Genomic DNA, 15074 nt, shown 5'->3' with positions numbered 1-15074 from the left:
TCTGGGAGATGGTAGAAATTCAAGGCTTGTCTATTTTTGCATTATAGCTCTCTATGGAGTCTTTTTAGACAGGTTTTCTCTCAATCACCTCCCCACAAAGGAATTTTAATATTACACAGAGACTGTATATCTGTTCATGTTCTATATAGGTATTTGTGCTTTATACATATAAATAGTAAGAGGTTTTTTTAAAGAACCAAATTTCTCCACTTTAGGGGTGATACTGCCCCTTTGAGAACTCATCATCCCCTGATATCGTCATGACCTTCAGAATGCTTTTACATATATTCTCCCACCAGGAAGGTGGAAATGTATCTTTGCCTTCTTCTTATAGACAAGGAAGCTGCAGTTCAGTGTGGTTAACTAATTTGCCCACAGTCCTGCACAGGGATAGCAGCAGATTCAGAGTTAAAACCCAATTCCTGTTATCAGGGCCAGCACTCATTGCTCTATATTGTAATGATGACATAAAATCCAGGAGCCTGTTCTCTATTATTATTTTTTTTAACAGATTACCTACTTTAGCATTTCTGAAGCAAGCACTCCTCCCAAAATAATTCCCAACATGGTAATAAATAAAGAGTAGAAGTGCCTTATTAATGCTTGTCCTTGCTTTCAACTATTCTTTTTCAGAAAAGTTCTCTATTCCACATTAAAAATTCTTGAGCATGGCTTATAGTGTTTCCAACAGCTCTAATGCCAAGCCATCCTCCTGCCTGTCAGGGTTGTGCACCCAAGAGAATGTCTGTGTTCCATGGGCCAGAGCACATTCTGCCACTCTTCTCACACAGTCTTCATTTTTTCTTCTTGATGTTTTATAATGAAAATTTTCATACATACAGAAAGGTTGAAAGACTTTTACAGTAAACACCCATATATACATCATCTAGATTCTACAGCATTTTTACTATTCTTGCTTTATAGCATATATATTTTTTCATTCCTCTATCCATTCATCAATCCAACTTTAAAAACAACAGACTTCAGAGTTAACTGCAGATGTAGCACTCTTTCCTCAAAGGTGTTGGCATACAAATTATTAATCAGAATTCAAGAACATACAGGAGGCTAATACCAGCCTTGCTCTTGAAATTAAAGTCAGTTTAGCTTCCATGTTCAGATGTTGCTACCAAATAAACAGATTCCACGCACCCCTTGAACTTCCTGTTGATGGAGCGCTGTGCCACCTTTGCTAACAGGCTTCCATCTCTTGATGGGGAGAAAGTGACCATCAGAAAGCAGGTCAAAGAACACCTGCTTCTTGTAACTGCTTTGGCCTCTTTCATCAATTTATGCGAGTTAAACATGAAGGCCAAATCATCTCTCAAGATGGCTTGGGATCAAATTCATCCTAAATTCCAAGCTGAAACTCCTTTTTTTTCCCCACTAACATTTATGTAGTACTTGGAAGATGGTAGAAATTAAAGACCAATGCTTCTGATATATAAATGTCAGGCATGGTTCTAAGTGCTTTACATATATTAACCCAGTCTTTTTTTTTTCTTTTCTTTTCCTTCCTTCCTTCCCTCCCTCTCTCCCTCCCTCCCTCCCTCCCTTTCTTTCTTTCCTTTCCTTTTTCTTTCCTTCCTTCCTTCCTTCCTTCCTTCCTTCCTTCCTTCCTTCCTTCCTTCCTTCCTTCCTTCCTTCTTTCTCTCTTCTCTCTCTCTCTCTCTCTCTCTCTCTCTCTCTCTCTTTCTTTTTTTGATGGAGTCTTGCTCTGTCTCCAGGCGGGAGTGCAGTGGTGCAATCTCAGCTCACTGCAACCTCTGCCTCCTGGGTTTAAGCGATTCTCCTGCCTCAGCCTCCTGAGCAGCTGGGACTACAGACATGTGCCACCACACCCAGCTAATTTTTTTTTATATTTTCAGTAGAGATGGGGTTTCACCATGTTACCCAGGATGGTGTCAATCTCCTGACCTCGTGATCTGCCCGCCTCGGCCTCCCAAAGTGCTGGCATTACAGGTGTGAGGCACTGTGCCCGGCCTAACTCACTCTTTAAAGTTACTTTTAGTGTAAGACCAGGGGTCGGCAAACTTTTTTCTAGCAAAGGCTATAAAGTAAATATTTTAGGCTTGGGATCATATAGTTTCTGTCTCAAGTACTCAGCTCTGCCATGGTAGCATGAAAGCAGCCATAGACAATATATAACAGAATGAGTAATTGCTGTGTTCTAATAAAACTTTATTTACCAAAACAGTCTCCAGGATATAGCTGACCAATGCCTATGCCAGACTAAAAAGCATGAGGGTCCATTCTCCAAAAACCAGTTTCAGGACATCTTATTGTTAGCTCAAAACACAGAGCTTGCCAATGCCTCAAAGGCCTTTTTATTTAATGGTGGGTTGTTCATGCTCTTTCATTTTTTAATGCAGTGGGAGGAGAGAATCATTAATTTTTAAGCTACGGCATACTGATGCCAACTTAAGAAATCACAATGAACTGAGACAGAAAATGGCGAATTACATTTTTAAGAAACTGAGACTAATGAAACACTAAGGAGTCTGAGCTGCATCCTTGAATTGAAACGTGTTGATGAAGCATCACTAAGCCTGGTGTTTGAGAAGCCATGGAACCCTGAGAACCATGACAGAGCAAAAGGACAACCAGAGTAGTGTAATTACAGACTTGGGAGATCCAAGAACATTCATCAAACAATCGATGTGTAATTACCTAGAAGGATGCAAGGTGCTGGATGGCAACCAAATATGCCTTTGTTGGGCTGTGCCAAGGCTATTTAATTTCTTTCCACAGAAGATGGGGAAATGACACTGGCCATGTAAATAAGGAGGAAGAAAAAGATACCATCATTGAAGCAAAGCTTGCTATTCTGTCCAACCAGACAGAGACATGGTGTACTTAGAGCTAATGTCAAGTGAGATTGTGATTTGCTAAAGGACATAGCCAAAGAAGATTACTACCAATGGCTCAGTCAGCATCAGCCAGATGCCAGGCAAGTGGTAGACTGAGGCAAGGAGGTGGGCCTGGGAGAGCACCTGCTCTGGACTGGCTTTTATTAGTAAATTCGTTATCTAAAATCCTGAACTGAGAAATGCTCATTAAGCACACAGAGGATGAACTGAGTGAAGAAACTAGCATCTTGGAAAACAAATGCAATTAAAGCATTTCTGACATATGATAATGAATTTAGTATTTTCATTGAGGCAAGAGTCCATTAAAAGCAGGAGGAAATCTAGCAAGGATTTGTGCATGACCACAGATAAGGAAAACACCTAAAAGATCCCAAAAGAGCCGGAATTCATCATAGTATATGCTGAATATGAATGAACATGAATCCTCATATTAAGACTGAATTTGAGGCGGGGCGTGGTGGCTCATGCTTGTGATCCCAGCACTTTGGGAGGGTGAGGCAGACGGATCACCTGAGGTCAGGAGTTTGAGATCAGCCTGGCCAACATGGTGAAACCCTGTCACTACTAAAAATACAAAAATTAGCCAGGCATGGTGGCAGATGCCTGTAATCCCAGCTACTAGGGAGGCTGAGGCAGGAGGCTTGAACCTGGGAGGCACAGGTTGCAGTGAGTCGAGATCTTGCTACTACACTCCAGCCTGGGCAATACAGTGAGACTCTGTCTCAAACAAACAAACAAAAAAAAAGCAAACAAAAAAAAAACCTGAATTTGAAATAGCTTTGTTAATTAGTAATACAAACATAACATTAGAAGTATAATACCAGAAAACGGAGGGTAGAGGAAGGAGAGCAGGCTTAATCAAGTACTGACCCCACCCTTACAAGCAGGATTCACATTTGGTCTCTGCAGCATAAGAGAGTATAGGAAAGTTTGAAATAGCAAAGAAGAAAGACAAAATATTTTTAAAGGGTGGAAAATAACATCTAGAAGGAAGTACATCTGGGAAAAATAAAGAAGGCTATGGGTGCCTACACTGAAATCCATGAATAGTCTAGCACGAGTGCTGAGCAAATAGCATGCATTACCAGGAGGCAAGAGCATCATGAGTCTTCTATCTCTAGGGATTAGGGAGGAAGGATGAAATAGAAAGCAGAGAGAAGCAAGCACAGTCCTTAGAACAGTAGTTCTCACACCCGAGGGGGCATCAGAATCCCGTGAAAAGCTTGCTAAAACACAGATTGCTGGGCCCCATCTCCAGGGTTTGTAATTCAGGACATGTGGGATGGGCCTGAGAACCTGCATTTCTCACCTGTTCCCAGCTCATGCTGGGATCACATTCTGTGACTCACTGGATTAGAAGCCCAGCCATGGATATGAACTGTCTGGGCTGGAATCTGGCCTTTGCCCCTCTTGTGCTTCCTGTCTCATTTCCTCCTGTGTAAAGTGAGAGGGATAACGAGCCCCATGGGATTGTGGTGGGAGTAGCATCTGTAAAACTATGAAGCCGGTGCTCAGGGCACAGGAAGTACTCCTTATGTGACAGCTGTCATTTCTGTTAAAAGACTGACAATGAGTAAATAATTAGGTAATATCATTCAGTGTAGTCATATTAAAATTGAGGCTGTCTGAGATTGCATCATCCACATTTTTTCCAATGGAAAGCAGAATCAAGGTCAGAAATCTATGTCCAAGCCTCTCAGTGCTCGGTTGGACAGGCCACACTCCAGTAGGAGACACAGCTTATCTGGAGCCAAGTATAACCTGCCTTCATCAGCTTTATTTCTCAGTTACAGTTTAACCAGGTGAGCAAAATGTGAAGCATGTCTTTAAATCCTCACTATAGCTCCAGCATTATGCACCTGCTCCTTTTCCTGGATAACCCTGGTTACACCCCAAAACTTGTGGGACCTGACCTCTGAGTCACAGAGCAGACATAATATGGGGCTGCTGTAGGTAGCAACTCCTATGGAGGTATGACATTTATTCTGTGTTTGGATGAGTAAGGCTGGTGTTACAAAAGCCAGTGTCTCCGCATAACCATTGTGTCTCAGTTTGGATCCCCACTCTCACTACCACCACCACCTGAGATCAATGAGTAATGGGATCTTGGGTTCCAGCTGTCATAAGCTAGAGGAGGATGGCAGAACACATGTTGTAATACCTGATGCTATCAGTTATTCTTTTTTTCTAAAACAATGAACAATACCACATAGTATTCCAACTCTAGTAATTAAGGCAATACACATTTTCAAGGGAGATGTTAAGAAATAAAAATCAGCCAGGCGTGGTGGCTCACGCCCGTAATCCCAGCACTTTCGGAGGCCGCGGTGGACGGATCACTTGAGGTCAGGAGCTCGAGATCAGCTCGGTCAACATGGTGAAACCCTGTCTCTACTAAAAATACAAAAATTAGCTGGGCATAGTGGGCACCTGTAATCCCAGCTACTCGGGAGTCTGAGGCAGGAGAATGGCTTGAATCCAGGAGGTGGAGGTTGCAGTGAGCCGAGATCATGCCATTGCACTCCAGCCTGGGCGACAGAGCAAGACTCCGTCCAAAAAGAGAAATAAAGGAGAAGGGAAGAGAGGGAAGGGGAGGGGAGGGGAGGGGAGGGGAAAAAGAAATAAAAATCACCCAGAGAGATTAAAGAATCTTCTCCAGAAACTTTGCCTATTATCAATCACTGTTTAATTTCCCATTTATTCTCCTCATTCTACTTTTGCCTCATCTTATGTCTTGGCATATGCACTGTTCTCTGGTGGCCCTCTCCAGCTCACCTCAGCTGCTCCCCTTGGCTCTGAACTCCGTAACAGCTTGGTCTCAACAGCCCTTACCCAGTGCTTATGATTTCACCTTGGAAATGTCTAAATATGTTTAGGTGCACACTTGCGGGGTCTGTATTATTTTAGAAGAAGCTCAAAGTATTCCAAAGAGAGTGAATTTGGGGGTGGGGGAGTATGCATTTTGGTAGCTCACAGTACTTGTCAATAAAAAAGAAAGTTTTTAGTTGTTTTTTTTTTTTTTTTTTTTTTTTTAAAGCAGAAAACATTTGGTTCTATCTTTAGGGAAAAAAATCATATGTCAAAATTTTATTTTTAACATTGGTTTTACTAGATTTTTCTCCTGTACTACATCAAGTCTAAACCCAAAGCAAGTCCAGTTCAGAACAAAATTGCATCAAGAGAAAGGGCAGACGGCATTAGTGAGTGAGGTGACAGCCTGGAAGAATAATGATGGGAAAGTCCTTCATTCTTGATTGTGTTGACATTAAGGGGGAAAAAAAGAGACAAGTGGAGAAAGTCTAGGATGAAAAGAATAGGAATATTTTTTCTGCAAGGGAAGAAATAGCCTTCTGATTACTACTACACATAAAGCCAATTAAAAGGTAATGAGATTGATTTTTATTTGTGGCTTGTAGAATCAATCTCCTTACTTTAAGACATACCTTGTCGAGATGTCTTAAATCAGTAGAGTTTTCACATTCCCCCAAATGCACTTTGTTTTAAAACATTTATTTCAATAAATAAAAGAAGAAAGGAAAGAACTGTGGAATAATAGAAAATCCCTCAGAATTCACTTAAAATCTGTGATTCAAATGTATTTAGTTAGTTGAAAACGATATGGTCAATCAATATGGCTTGTTAAGATCTTCCAGACATGGCTAAGGCAAGATAAATGCCCTCGAGCTACAAGATTGTGAAGTCTGGATATGATTAATACAATTTTAAAAAGCATAATGAAGAAATGGAATGCTTTCGAAGGCTTACAGGAACAGTTTTTAGAAATAAAGATAGAAAAGAGTAAAAGCAGTAGATATTTAGAACACCAAAAACCAGCAAAGAAAATGCATAAAAGAGGGTAGGAACACTTAAAGCGTTGTTTAAAAAATGAATACAATTCACTGGAAGGTAAAATAAGGTAGTGAGATACTACTCCAACTTAAGATTGGCCACTGCTGGCCGGGCGTGGTGGCTGATGCCCATAATCCCAGCACTTTGGAAGTCCAAGGCAGGCAGACCACCTGAGGTTGGGAATTCAAGACCAGCCAGGCCAATATGGTAAAACCCCATCTCTATTTAAAAAAAAAAAAAAAAAAAAAAATATATATATATATATATATATATATACACACACACATACATACATATATGCATACACAAAAATGAGCCAGGTGCAATGGAGTATGCCTGTAATCCCTGCTACTTGGGAGGCTGAGGCAGAAGAATCATTTGAACTTGGGAGGCAGAGGTTGTGGTGAGCCAAGATCGTGCCACTGCACTCTAGCTTGGGGGCAACAGAGCAAGACTCTGTCTCAGAAAAAGAAAACAAAGAAGATTGCCCATTGCTGTCAGTACTTGGCCTAACTTCTGATCATCAAGGAAAAAGCTGATTCTGATCATGAATGCTAGAAATCTCTACCATGCATTTCTGCATTAAAAAAGTTTTCCAAAATAGACTATTCCATAGCAAGGAGAAGGAAATGAAGCTATATAAAATGGAGAACAATTTGAAATAATATTATGCCATTGTATTTTCCTTTTTTGAAATTGCTTTTTATAATCCCATATTCACTATAGCAATTTCAAAGGAGGCAAATGACACCAAATCATTTACAGTCACAAAAGAACTTCTGCTTATTTAGTGTAGGCTTGAGGTAATTTTAGAGGAACTTGACTTTCAATGAGTCACACAAGTAAATCTTGCCATTTTGGCCTTTTGGAGAGGCCAAGAAGAAACTTGGATTAGTCCAGGAAAAAATTTTAGTCTGTGTTTAAGTTAGTACCTTAACAACTGCCAAAAGTCTAGCTCACTACCCTAATAACAGCATTGAGTAAATCTGATATGCTATTAGTAATAGTTTGAGAATCCCAAATTCCTTATGCTAGCAGTCGCTATCCTTTTTTTCATCATTTTGAAAATTACTTATTTATTTACTGATTCCCCACTGTTGCTTGGCTAAGCTCACTGCTAAGGATATACCTATGATTAAGACTGATGAAGTCTCTGGAGCTTGTATTCTCCTGGAGAGACATATACAAGCAACAATCAAATATGTTAAGAAAGTGTATCAGAGAGTATATGAAGTGCCACAGACACAATAAACAAGGCGATATGACAGAGAAGCTCCAAGGATTGGGGAGGTGCTACTTTTTTATGGAGTTTAGGAAGGGCCTCTTATTATGTGAAATTTGACCTGAAACCTAGATGTGCAGAGAACCTGGGTCTGAGAATTTCAGGCAAAGGGCAAGTGCAAAGGCCCAGTAATAGTGACAGTGTTTTTTTCTTTTTCTTTCTTTTCTTTTCTTTTTTTTAATGAATGGGAATAGAATCCAGTGGGGCTAAAAGGCAGTGCACTTGGAGAAGAATGGTACAGACAGGGCAGTGACAGATGCAGGAGGCAAACTATGGCTCATAGGCACGGCAAGAAATTTGCTTTTATTCTAAGAGTAACAGAAAGCTATTGAAGGGTCCAATTTGTATTTAACGACGATGATTTGGGCTCCTTTCTGGTGACTGGAGTGTGTGTATGTGTACATGTGAGCTGCAGGGAACCTGCGAGGAGTGGAAGCAGGGGGATCAGGTGGGAGGCTCCTTATCTGCAATGAAATCCAGGCAAGAAATAACAATGGCCCAAACTACTCAACATTCATGGGGATAGAGTACAGTGGACAACACAAGATATATTTGGAGATAGACTTGATGCTAAGAATGGAGGAGAAAGGGGTGAGGGTAGGGAAGGAAGTACAGGTGTCTGAAGTTAGGTGCCGTCCAATGCAGCAGGGCCTAGTTCTATTCTGAACATGAGGCTGGTGGTGGCCTATGAGACAGCGACCTGAGGAGGTCCAGTGGACAGGTGGATAGAGGTGTCTGGAGCCCCGGGTAGAGGACTTGGCTAGAGAAACAAATTTGAGAGTCAATATTCCACACAGTTTGTGACAGATAACCCAGGCACACATTTGGTAACTAATAAATGCTTATGATGTGACTGACTGATAGTTGACAGAAAAAGCAGTGAGAATTCTGCATATGGGAAGATGTTTTGCATCTGTTGGCATGGAGTGTTGAGGAAATGCCAGCAGAGCACCAGGTGCTGCAGCTGCTCAATAAATACTAATTTGCAGTGGTAAAGCTTCAAGAAAGCAATGAACTGTTATTTCAGGACCTGACCCTGCCTGGCTTAATTGGCGCCAGAGCTGTTGTTCAGCTGCTTGTACCTTCTGTTCTTCATCCTCAGTATCTTTTTTCCTGGTGGCTTAATTCCTGACCTGGGCATCTTGCTTTCTTCTTGATCACTGCCTCTTACCCTTACATTCAGAGCACACTGTCATCACTTTGACTCTGTCCCTAATGACCAGCTCAGAGCCTGTTCTTCACAGGTTTCTGACTCTGCCATGAATCATGAACAATAACTGAGTACCCATTATGCAGCAGACACCATATTGGACACCTGACCCACATATGTCATTTATAGCAACCCTGCAAAGTAGGTGCTTATCCTTGGGTTAGGCCTTAATCTCCCTGAGAGAGTAAGTGGTTGGCTCTGTGTCAGGTAGCTAGAAAGTGGTGGAGCAAGAAGTCAAAACAAGTCCAAGCTGACTCTGCAGCTGAGCTCCCTGCTTTCCTGGATTCGATAAGTATGTGGATTTTGCCTGCTGAATCAGTCTGTACCCTTGACTCACCCAGCTCCCTAGCAAATTCTAGTAGGTAGTTGGTATCTATTGATAACCACCATGTATCAAGGCAGACTGGCCTACGTCTATACCCTAGAGGTACAGTGTTCCACATCTCTATAATTGCACACTTTGCTTGGTGCTCTAATGTGGGTATTTATCATGTGGAACTGGCAGGTCCTAACCTGGGAGAGGCTCATAGCCCAGGAAGGTATGAGTCATCAGAGAAACAACAGAGATTGAGTATACTGGAGCTACCACGCTAGGGACCAGGGAAGAGTAGCTGGGAGGAGATGGATTGAAGACCAAGAAAAAGGGCCCAGAGCTGTGTAGAAGAGGAAGATGTGGGCTCTTAGCTAAGGGATGAGATGTAACAGGAAAACGTACATAGAAAAAATAACTCATTGTTTTAAACAGCCTTTACTGCTTTATGTAAATGTGTAAATAAAGCTTCAATCTCCCTGGCCACAAACTCACACAGAAAGGCTTTCTGTCTTCATTAGGCATGTCTCCCAAGCATGGAGGTGTGTTACAAGACAACAAGACGTATGACTAAACACCATCTGTAGTAGGGGAAACTGTTTCACCATCATGCAAGAGAAAGTGGTGCCTTCACTTGCAGGAGGCCAGCTGCTGGGAGGCTTGGGAATTTGGGCAGTAATTATCTGCAGATAACATCAAACTGGAGGACAAACTAGAGAACAAAGGGAACTGAAGCTATTCCTGCAGACACTCATCTGAGCAGCACCTGTTCTTCAGGCAAACTTGACCTGTTACTATCTGACGCCTGCCTGGCTGGATGGGCCCCATGCTGCCTGCTGAGGCAAGGGAGCTGATGAATCTCCATTTCACGTTAGGTTTCGTGGCAGAAACGGGATATGGAATTCTAGAGGAAAGCAAGCATTGACCAGACGTCCCTCACTAAGATACCAAATTGGTAAGGTCAAAAGGTGAAGAGCATGGTTTAACAGGCAGACAAGAGGGGAAAGAAAAGACATGGGCACCATATCCTTTAGTCACAGCAGATGGTGATGGCACTGCAACAGCAAACAGATACACAGTGGATCCTCAGCCCGCTGGATGGCAGAAGAGTTTCAGCGGAACTCTAGGAAGAGTCTGTACAAGGATAATCCGAATCGCCTACCTCCACTGCTAACACTCCACCTGCCTTAAGGGACAACTGACATGGTTCCAAGGATTGTGAGAAACCGAGAGATGTTCTCTCTCTCTCTCTCTCTCTGTCTCTTTCACACACACACACACACACACTATACAAAAATCTTAAATATATATTTAATTACATCATACTTTTGTTGTCTTTTATTATAATATTCAAAATGCCAATAGCCAAGTCCTTTGCTATATTCCTCACAACAAGACCAGAGCTCAAATACAGTAGCCTCTCCATATATATTTACAGAATAAACAGATAAATGAATGACTATTTGCTATCTGTTTGCATTTCAAGTTCTGGTGCCTGACCTTGCCTAGTGTCTTTTTATTAATGCCCCTAGATAGAGTCTTTAGTTGTATTCTAATTTTACAAATATTTTTTTCATTGAGACATTTAAATTCCCCTACTTCCTTACACAAGGCAATAATTTTTCTGATGGAGAAACACTCAATAAAAAGCAGGAGTGAAGGAAACTTTAGCAACTTGTATCTTAGTTTGTACTGAGAACACTCTTATTTAGTGCATCTCATTCAAAAATTTGTATTTATCCTATTTTTCACTCATTTGAAAAAATATTGAATATTATTGGATTTGGTTATTGAATAACAAATATTATTGAATATAGTATTTGAATATATTGACCCCCAAGTTAGTGACAGGACAAGATCAGAGTACGAAATAAGTGGAACTCATCCTGGATTTTTCCTTAAGCACCAGATATTTCCTCCTCTCCAGCCATATGCCTGGGATGAGAAAGTCTACTATGTCCTAAAATTGAGATGACCTGATGAATTTCATTGCCCTTCAACAGATGTAAAATTTTATGTAGAAAAATGTATTAAACCATGATAACTTGGCTCTGAGTATGGGTATGCATGGACATAAGTCTTTGAAACAGGTTCAAAACCTGATCCAAAAAGTACTAATGTTCAAGAGTGAATCTCAAGAGTGTTGGAACTGGAGCCTTTCCCTCTTGATAAGGCATGCATGGCACTTTAAAAGCTATCCGCAGCTCTATATCTAATCCCAGTGATGACAAAAATAAGCAAGGACCCATGGGCCTTTGATTTGAAGGATATTAAGTATGCTATTAAAGAAACTGATCAGAATAAAAACAGAAAAGAAAGCCTTAGTCCTGCCTTTCAAATCTTGCTGGCATCCCACACTCAGAGAACTGATTAGTGAATTAAGGAAAGTTAGAATTAAAACCTCATCACTTTTTTGTCGGCCTTTATTATTTTAAAATGTCATGTAAATATGACAAAGCATAAAGATTTACTAAATATGGGCTGGGCGCGGTGGCTCAAGCCTGTAATCCCAGCACTTTGGGAGGCTGAGACGGGCGGATCACGAGGTCACAAGATCAAGACCATCCTGGTTAACATGGTGAAATCCCGTCTCTACTAAAAAAATACAAAAATCTAGCCGGGCGAGGTGGCGGGCGCCTGTAGTCCCAGCTACTCGGGAGGCTGAGGCAGGAGAATGGCCTGAACCCGGGAGGCGGAGCTTGCAGTGAGCTGAGATCCAGCCACTGTACTCCAGCCGGGATGATAGAGCGAGACTCCATCTCAAAAAAAAAAAAAAAAAAAAAAAAAAAAAAAAAAAGATTTGCTAAATATGGGCACTGAAAATACCTAGAGGTTCATTATTCCCTGTACTTTCTGTACTGTAAGCATTTCATAATAAAAAGTGCTAAAAGAATCGAAAGGATATTAACAAAGAAAACATCCAGAATACACATTTTTTGGTGTTTACAAAGGTTGTTTAATTTGCCTCGGTAATGGTTAAAAATAGGAGACATCTGCATCCAAGTTGGTTTGTTAGTATTTTTTAAATAATGTCTGATGTCAAAATATAGATTATGAAGATGTTAAATCTTTCGACACTCTAACAAACCTTAATAGAAATCAACTCCCAGGAAACCTGAAATCCCTCCACTCTCTATGTAGTGCTGACAATTCATCATATTTAACAAGGTGTATTGGAAATAGCTGAGTACTGACCTCCCGAGGACAAATGATTCTCTTGGGACGAGGTGCCTCTTGCTGTAACTGATATACTGCCAAAAAAAAAAAAAAGAGAGAGAGAGAGAGAGAAATAATTAGAATTAGAATACTGCAACACATATCAACATGCCTTCAAATATTTCCACCTAAGTACACCTCGAGAATTGCAAATATAAAAAAACAAGAGAATACAGGCACATTTTTTAGACTGGATAAAGTCAGATCATTAATATGGAAATTAGTTAGTCGCTGTGAATATAAACTTGCAAAATTGATTTTTTTATTCTTATAAGGCCAATTTAGTTTCGTAATTGTTACTGGCATTGTTCATTTTATGGCTTTCTTGGAAGACCAAATATGGCCAAAACTATTTTGATTATTTTAAAGATGAAATTCTACTTGTGAGTACCTGAGTAGTAAGATCACATAATAGGATTCCTGAATTTAAATGCCGATGTCTCTCGACATACCGGGAAAAGAACTGGCATTTTAAGAGGAGTGTGATTCTCTGAGATGTTAGTTATGTACAAAGATATAACTGATTCTGAGTGAGTGAAACACCAAGCCATTTCTCGCTCTTTTCTCCCTCCATTTTTGCCCTGTCTATCACACTGTGAATTCTCATCCATTTGATGACTTCCCATCCACTGTCATTCCTCTTTCCTGGGTGCTTTCTCATCTTAAATAATAATAACTCCTTCCTAACCTCATTTAAAGACAGACTTTCAGTCTTAGGCATGGAGGAAAGCAGGTCATTGTACATAAAGCAATCTATCAGACAATTATTGGTGATTTTTCAGAATATAATGAGTGATTTTTCTGCTGCTCAGCTAGTCTGCTTATTTCTGCTAAAGGGAAAAGCTATCCTAAGCAGGTACCTTTGGATTCTACTTCCGTGAAAATACAGGTTGAAAAAAAAGAAAGTTGATGTTATCTTCAGAATCCTGAAGAGGGAAGAATTAATTTTAAATGGAATAAATCTACAAAAAGTTTTAAAAAACTAGATCTGACAAAGTCTTCCTAGAAAATGTAATAAGATAAGCAAAACTTTCTGATCTATTTTTAGGTCTAAAAATAAAAAAATGTAATTGAAGGGCAGGTGATCATATGGAAACACAGATAAAAATGATGGAATATATTTTGTACTTATGGCTCCCCATTGCCTTTGGCTGAACGTGGTTATTTTCTTACCTAATTAGTATAAACTACCTGGTTTTAGCACAGAGAAGGAGCTATCTAACCCTCTATACATTTTGAAATGTACCACATTTCTAGGTGTAGGTCACCCACACTAATGTGTCACCTAAGGATGACTGTAGTCATCTGTGAAAGGAAAACAGAGTTCAACATAACCCTTTAGCTCAGGACACCAAAAATGACAGACAGATAAAAAGAAGGCTTCTACACACCTGCCTCCCTATAGAGAAAGAGCTTTCAGATCCCAATGAACCAATACACGGAAAGTGGGACTAGGTGGAGGAAAGATGAATGGCCTTGAATGTGAGATCATCAACCAATTGACACATACTGTTCACCTTGTGCTATCTCTTTCCATTGGCTTCCATGGCACCACCCTCCTGGTCTTCCTCCTTTGATCCTGGCTGCCTCTTTCCTATGCATGTTGCTGCTCCTCCTCCTCCTCTACCTGTCCACTGACCATAGGAGAGACCCAAGGCTTACCTTAGACCCTCTTCAGGTCTCATTCTCTTTCTTCTCCCTAGGGAATCTCCTCCAACTCTAACACTTCATTTATCTCCTACACACAAAGGCTCCCACATTTCAGCTCAGAACCCTCCTCTAAGCTCCAGGACGTATACCTTACTTCCTACAGATTCCTCCTGACTTTCTCAAAAGAAAAGGGACCTCAATTTCAATATGTCAAAAGTTGAACTCAAGAGCTTTTCCTCCAAATCTAGGCTTCTGGGAATTCTGATATCAGTGAAGGAGCCATTATTCATCCTATTTCTCTAGCCACCAGCATCCTAGAAGTTGTTCATCACACCTCAGATGGTCAGTTCATCAACAGACCTGTCACGTTTGCTTGGAAACATCTCCAAAGTCTGTCGACTCCTCTTCATCACTATCATTAACACCCTACTCCAAGTTCTGGACTCTTCCCATCCTGCAGCCTGCTTTTTCCCTGGTGGCTAGAATGACTGTTTTAAAACAAGACTATGTCACTACCCTCACATGCCCTCACATTGCTCTCAGAGGAAGATCAAATGCCCGAAATGCTTTTGCCTGTCTCCTTCTACAGTATTACCATGTGTCATGCTCTCTGCTCAGCCAAGTTTGTTTCCTCCCCTTTCCCTAAATATGCAGTGTTCCCTTCAACCACAGGGCCTCTGCATACGC

General features: G+C 40.8%; 1 protein-coding gene across 2 annotated transcripts in view; it reads right to left on the bottom strand.

The window, feature by feature from the left end:
- The window catches only part of CHN2 (chimerin 2), a 328566-nt gene that overhangs the window by 140015 nt on the left and 173477 nt on the right, over positions 1-15074 (bottom strand). For both annotated transcript variants that reach the window (XM_010371360.2, XM_030932394.1), the window contains exon 3: positions 12717-12772. In XM_010371360.2, the coding sequence (XP_010369662.1) occupies positions 12717-12772 (56 nt within the window). The remainder of the gene's footprint in view (positions 1-12716; positions 12773-15074) is intronic.

This window comes from Rhinopithecus roxellana, chromosome 6, assembly GCF_007565055.1.
Source record: "Rhinopithecus roxellana isolate Shanxi Qingling chromosome 6, ASM756505v1, whole genome shotgun sequence".
Taxonomy (NCBI): Eukaryota; Metazoa; Chordata; class Mammalia; order Primates; family Cercopithecidae; genus Rhinopithecus; species Rhinopithecus roxellana.
This window is presented reverse-complemented; position numbering and strand designations above follow the sequence as displayed.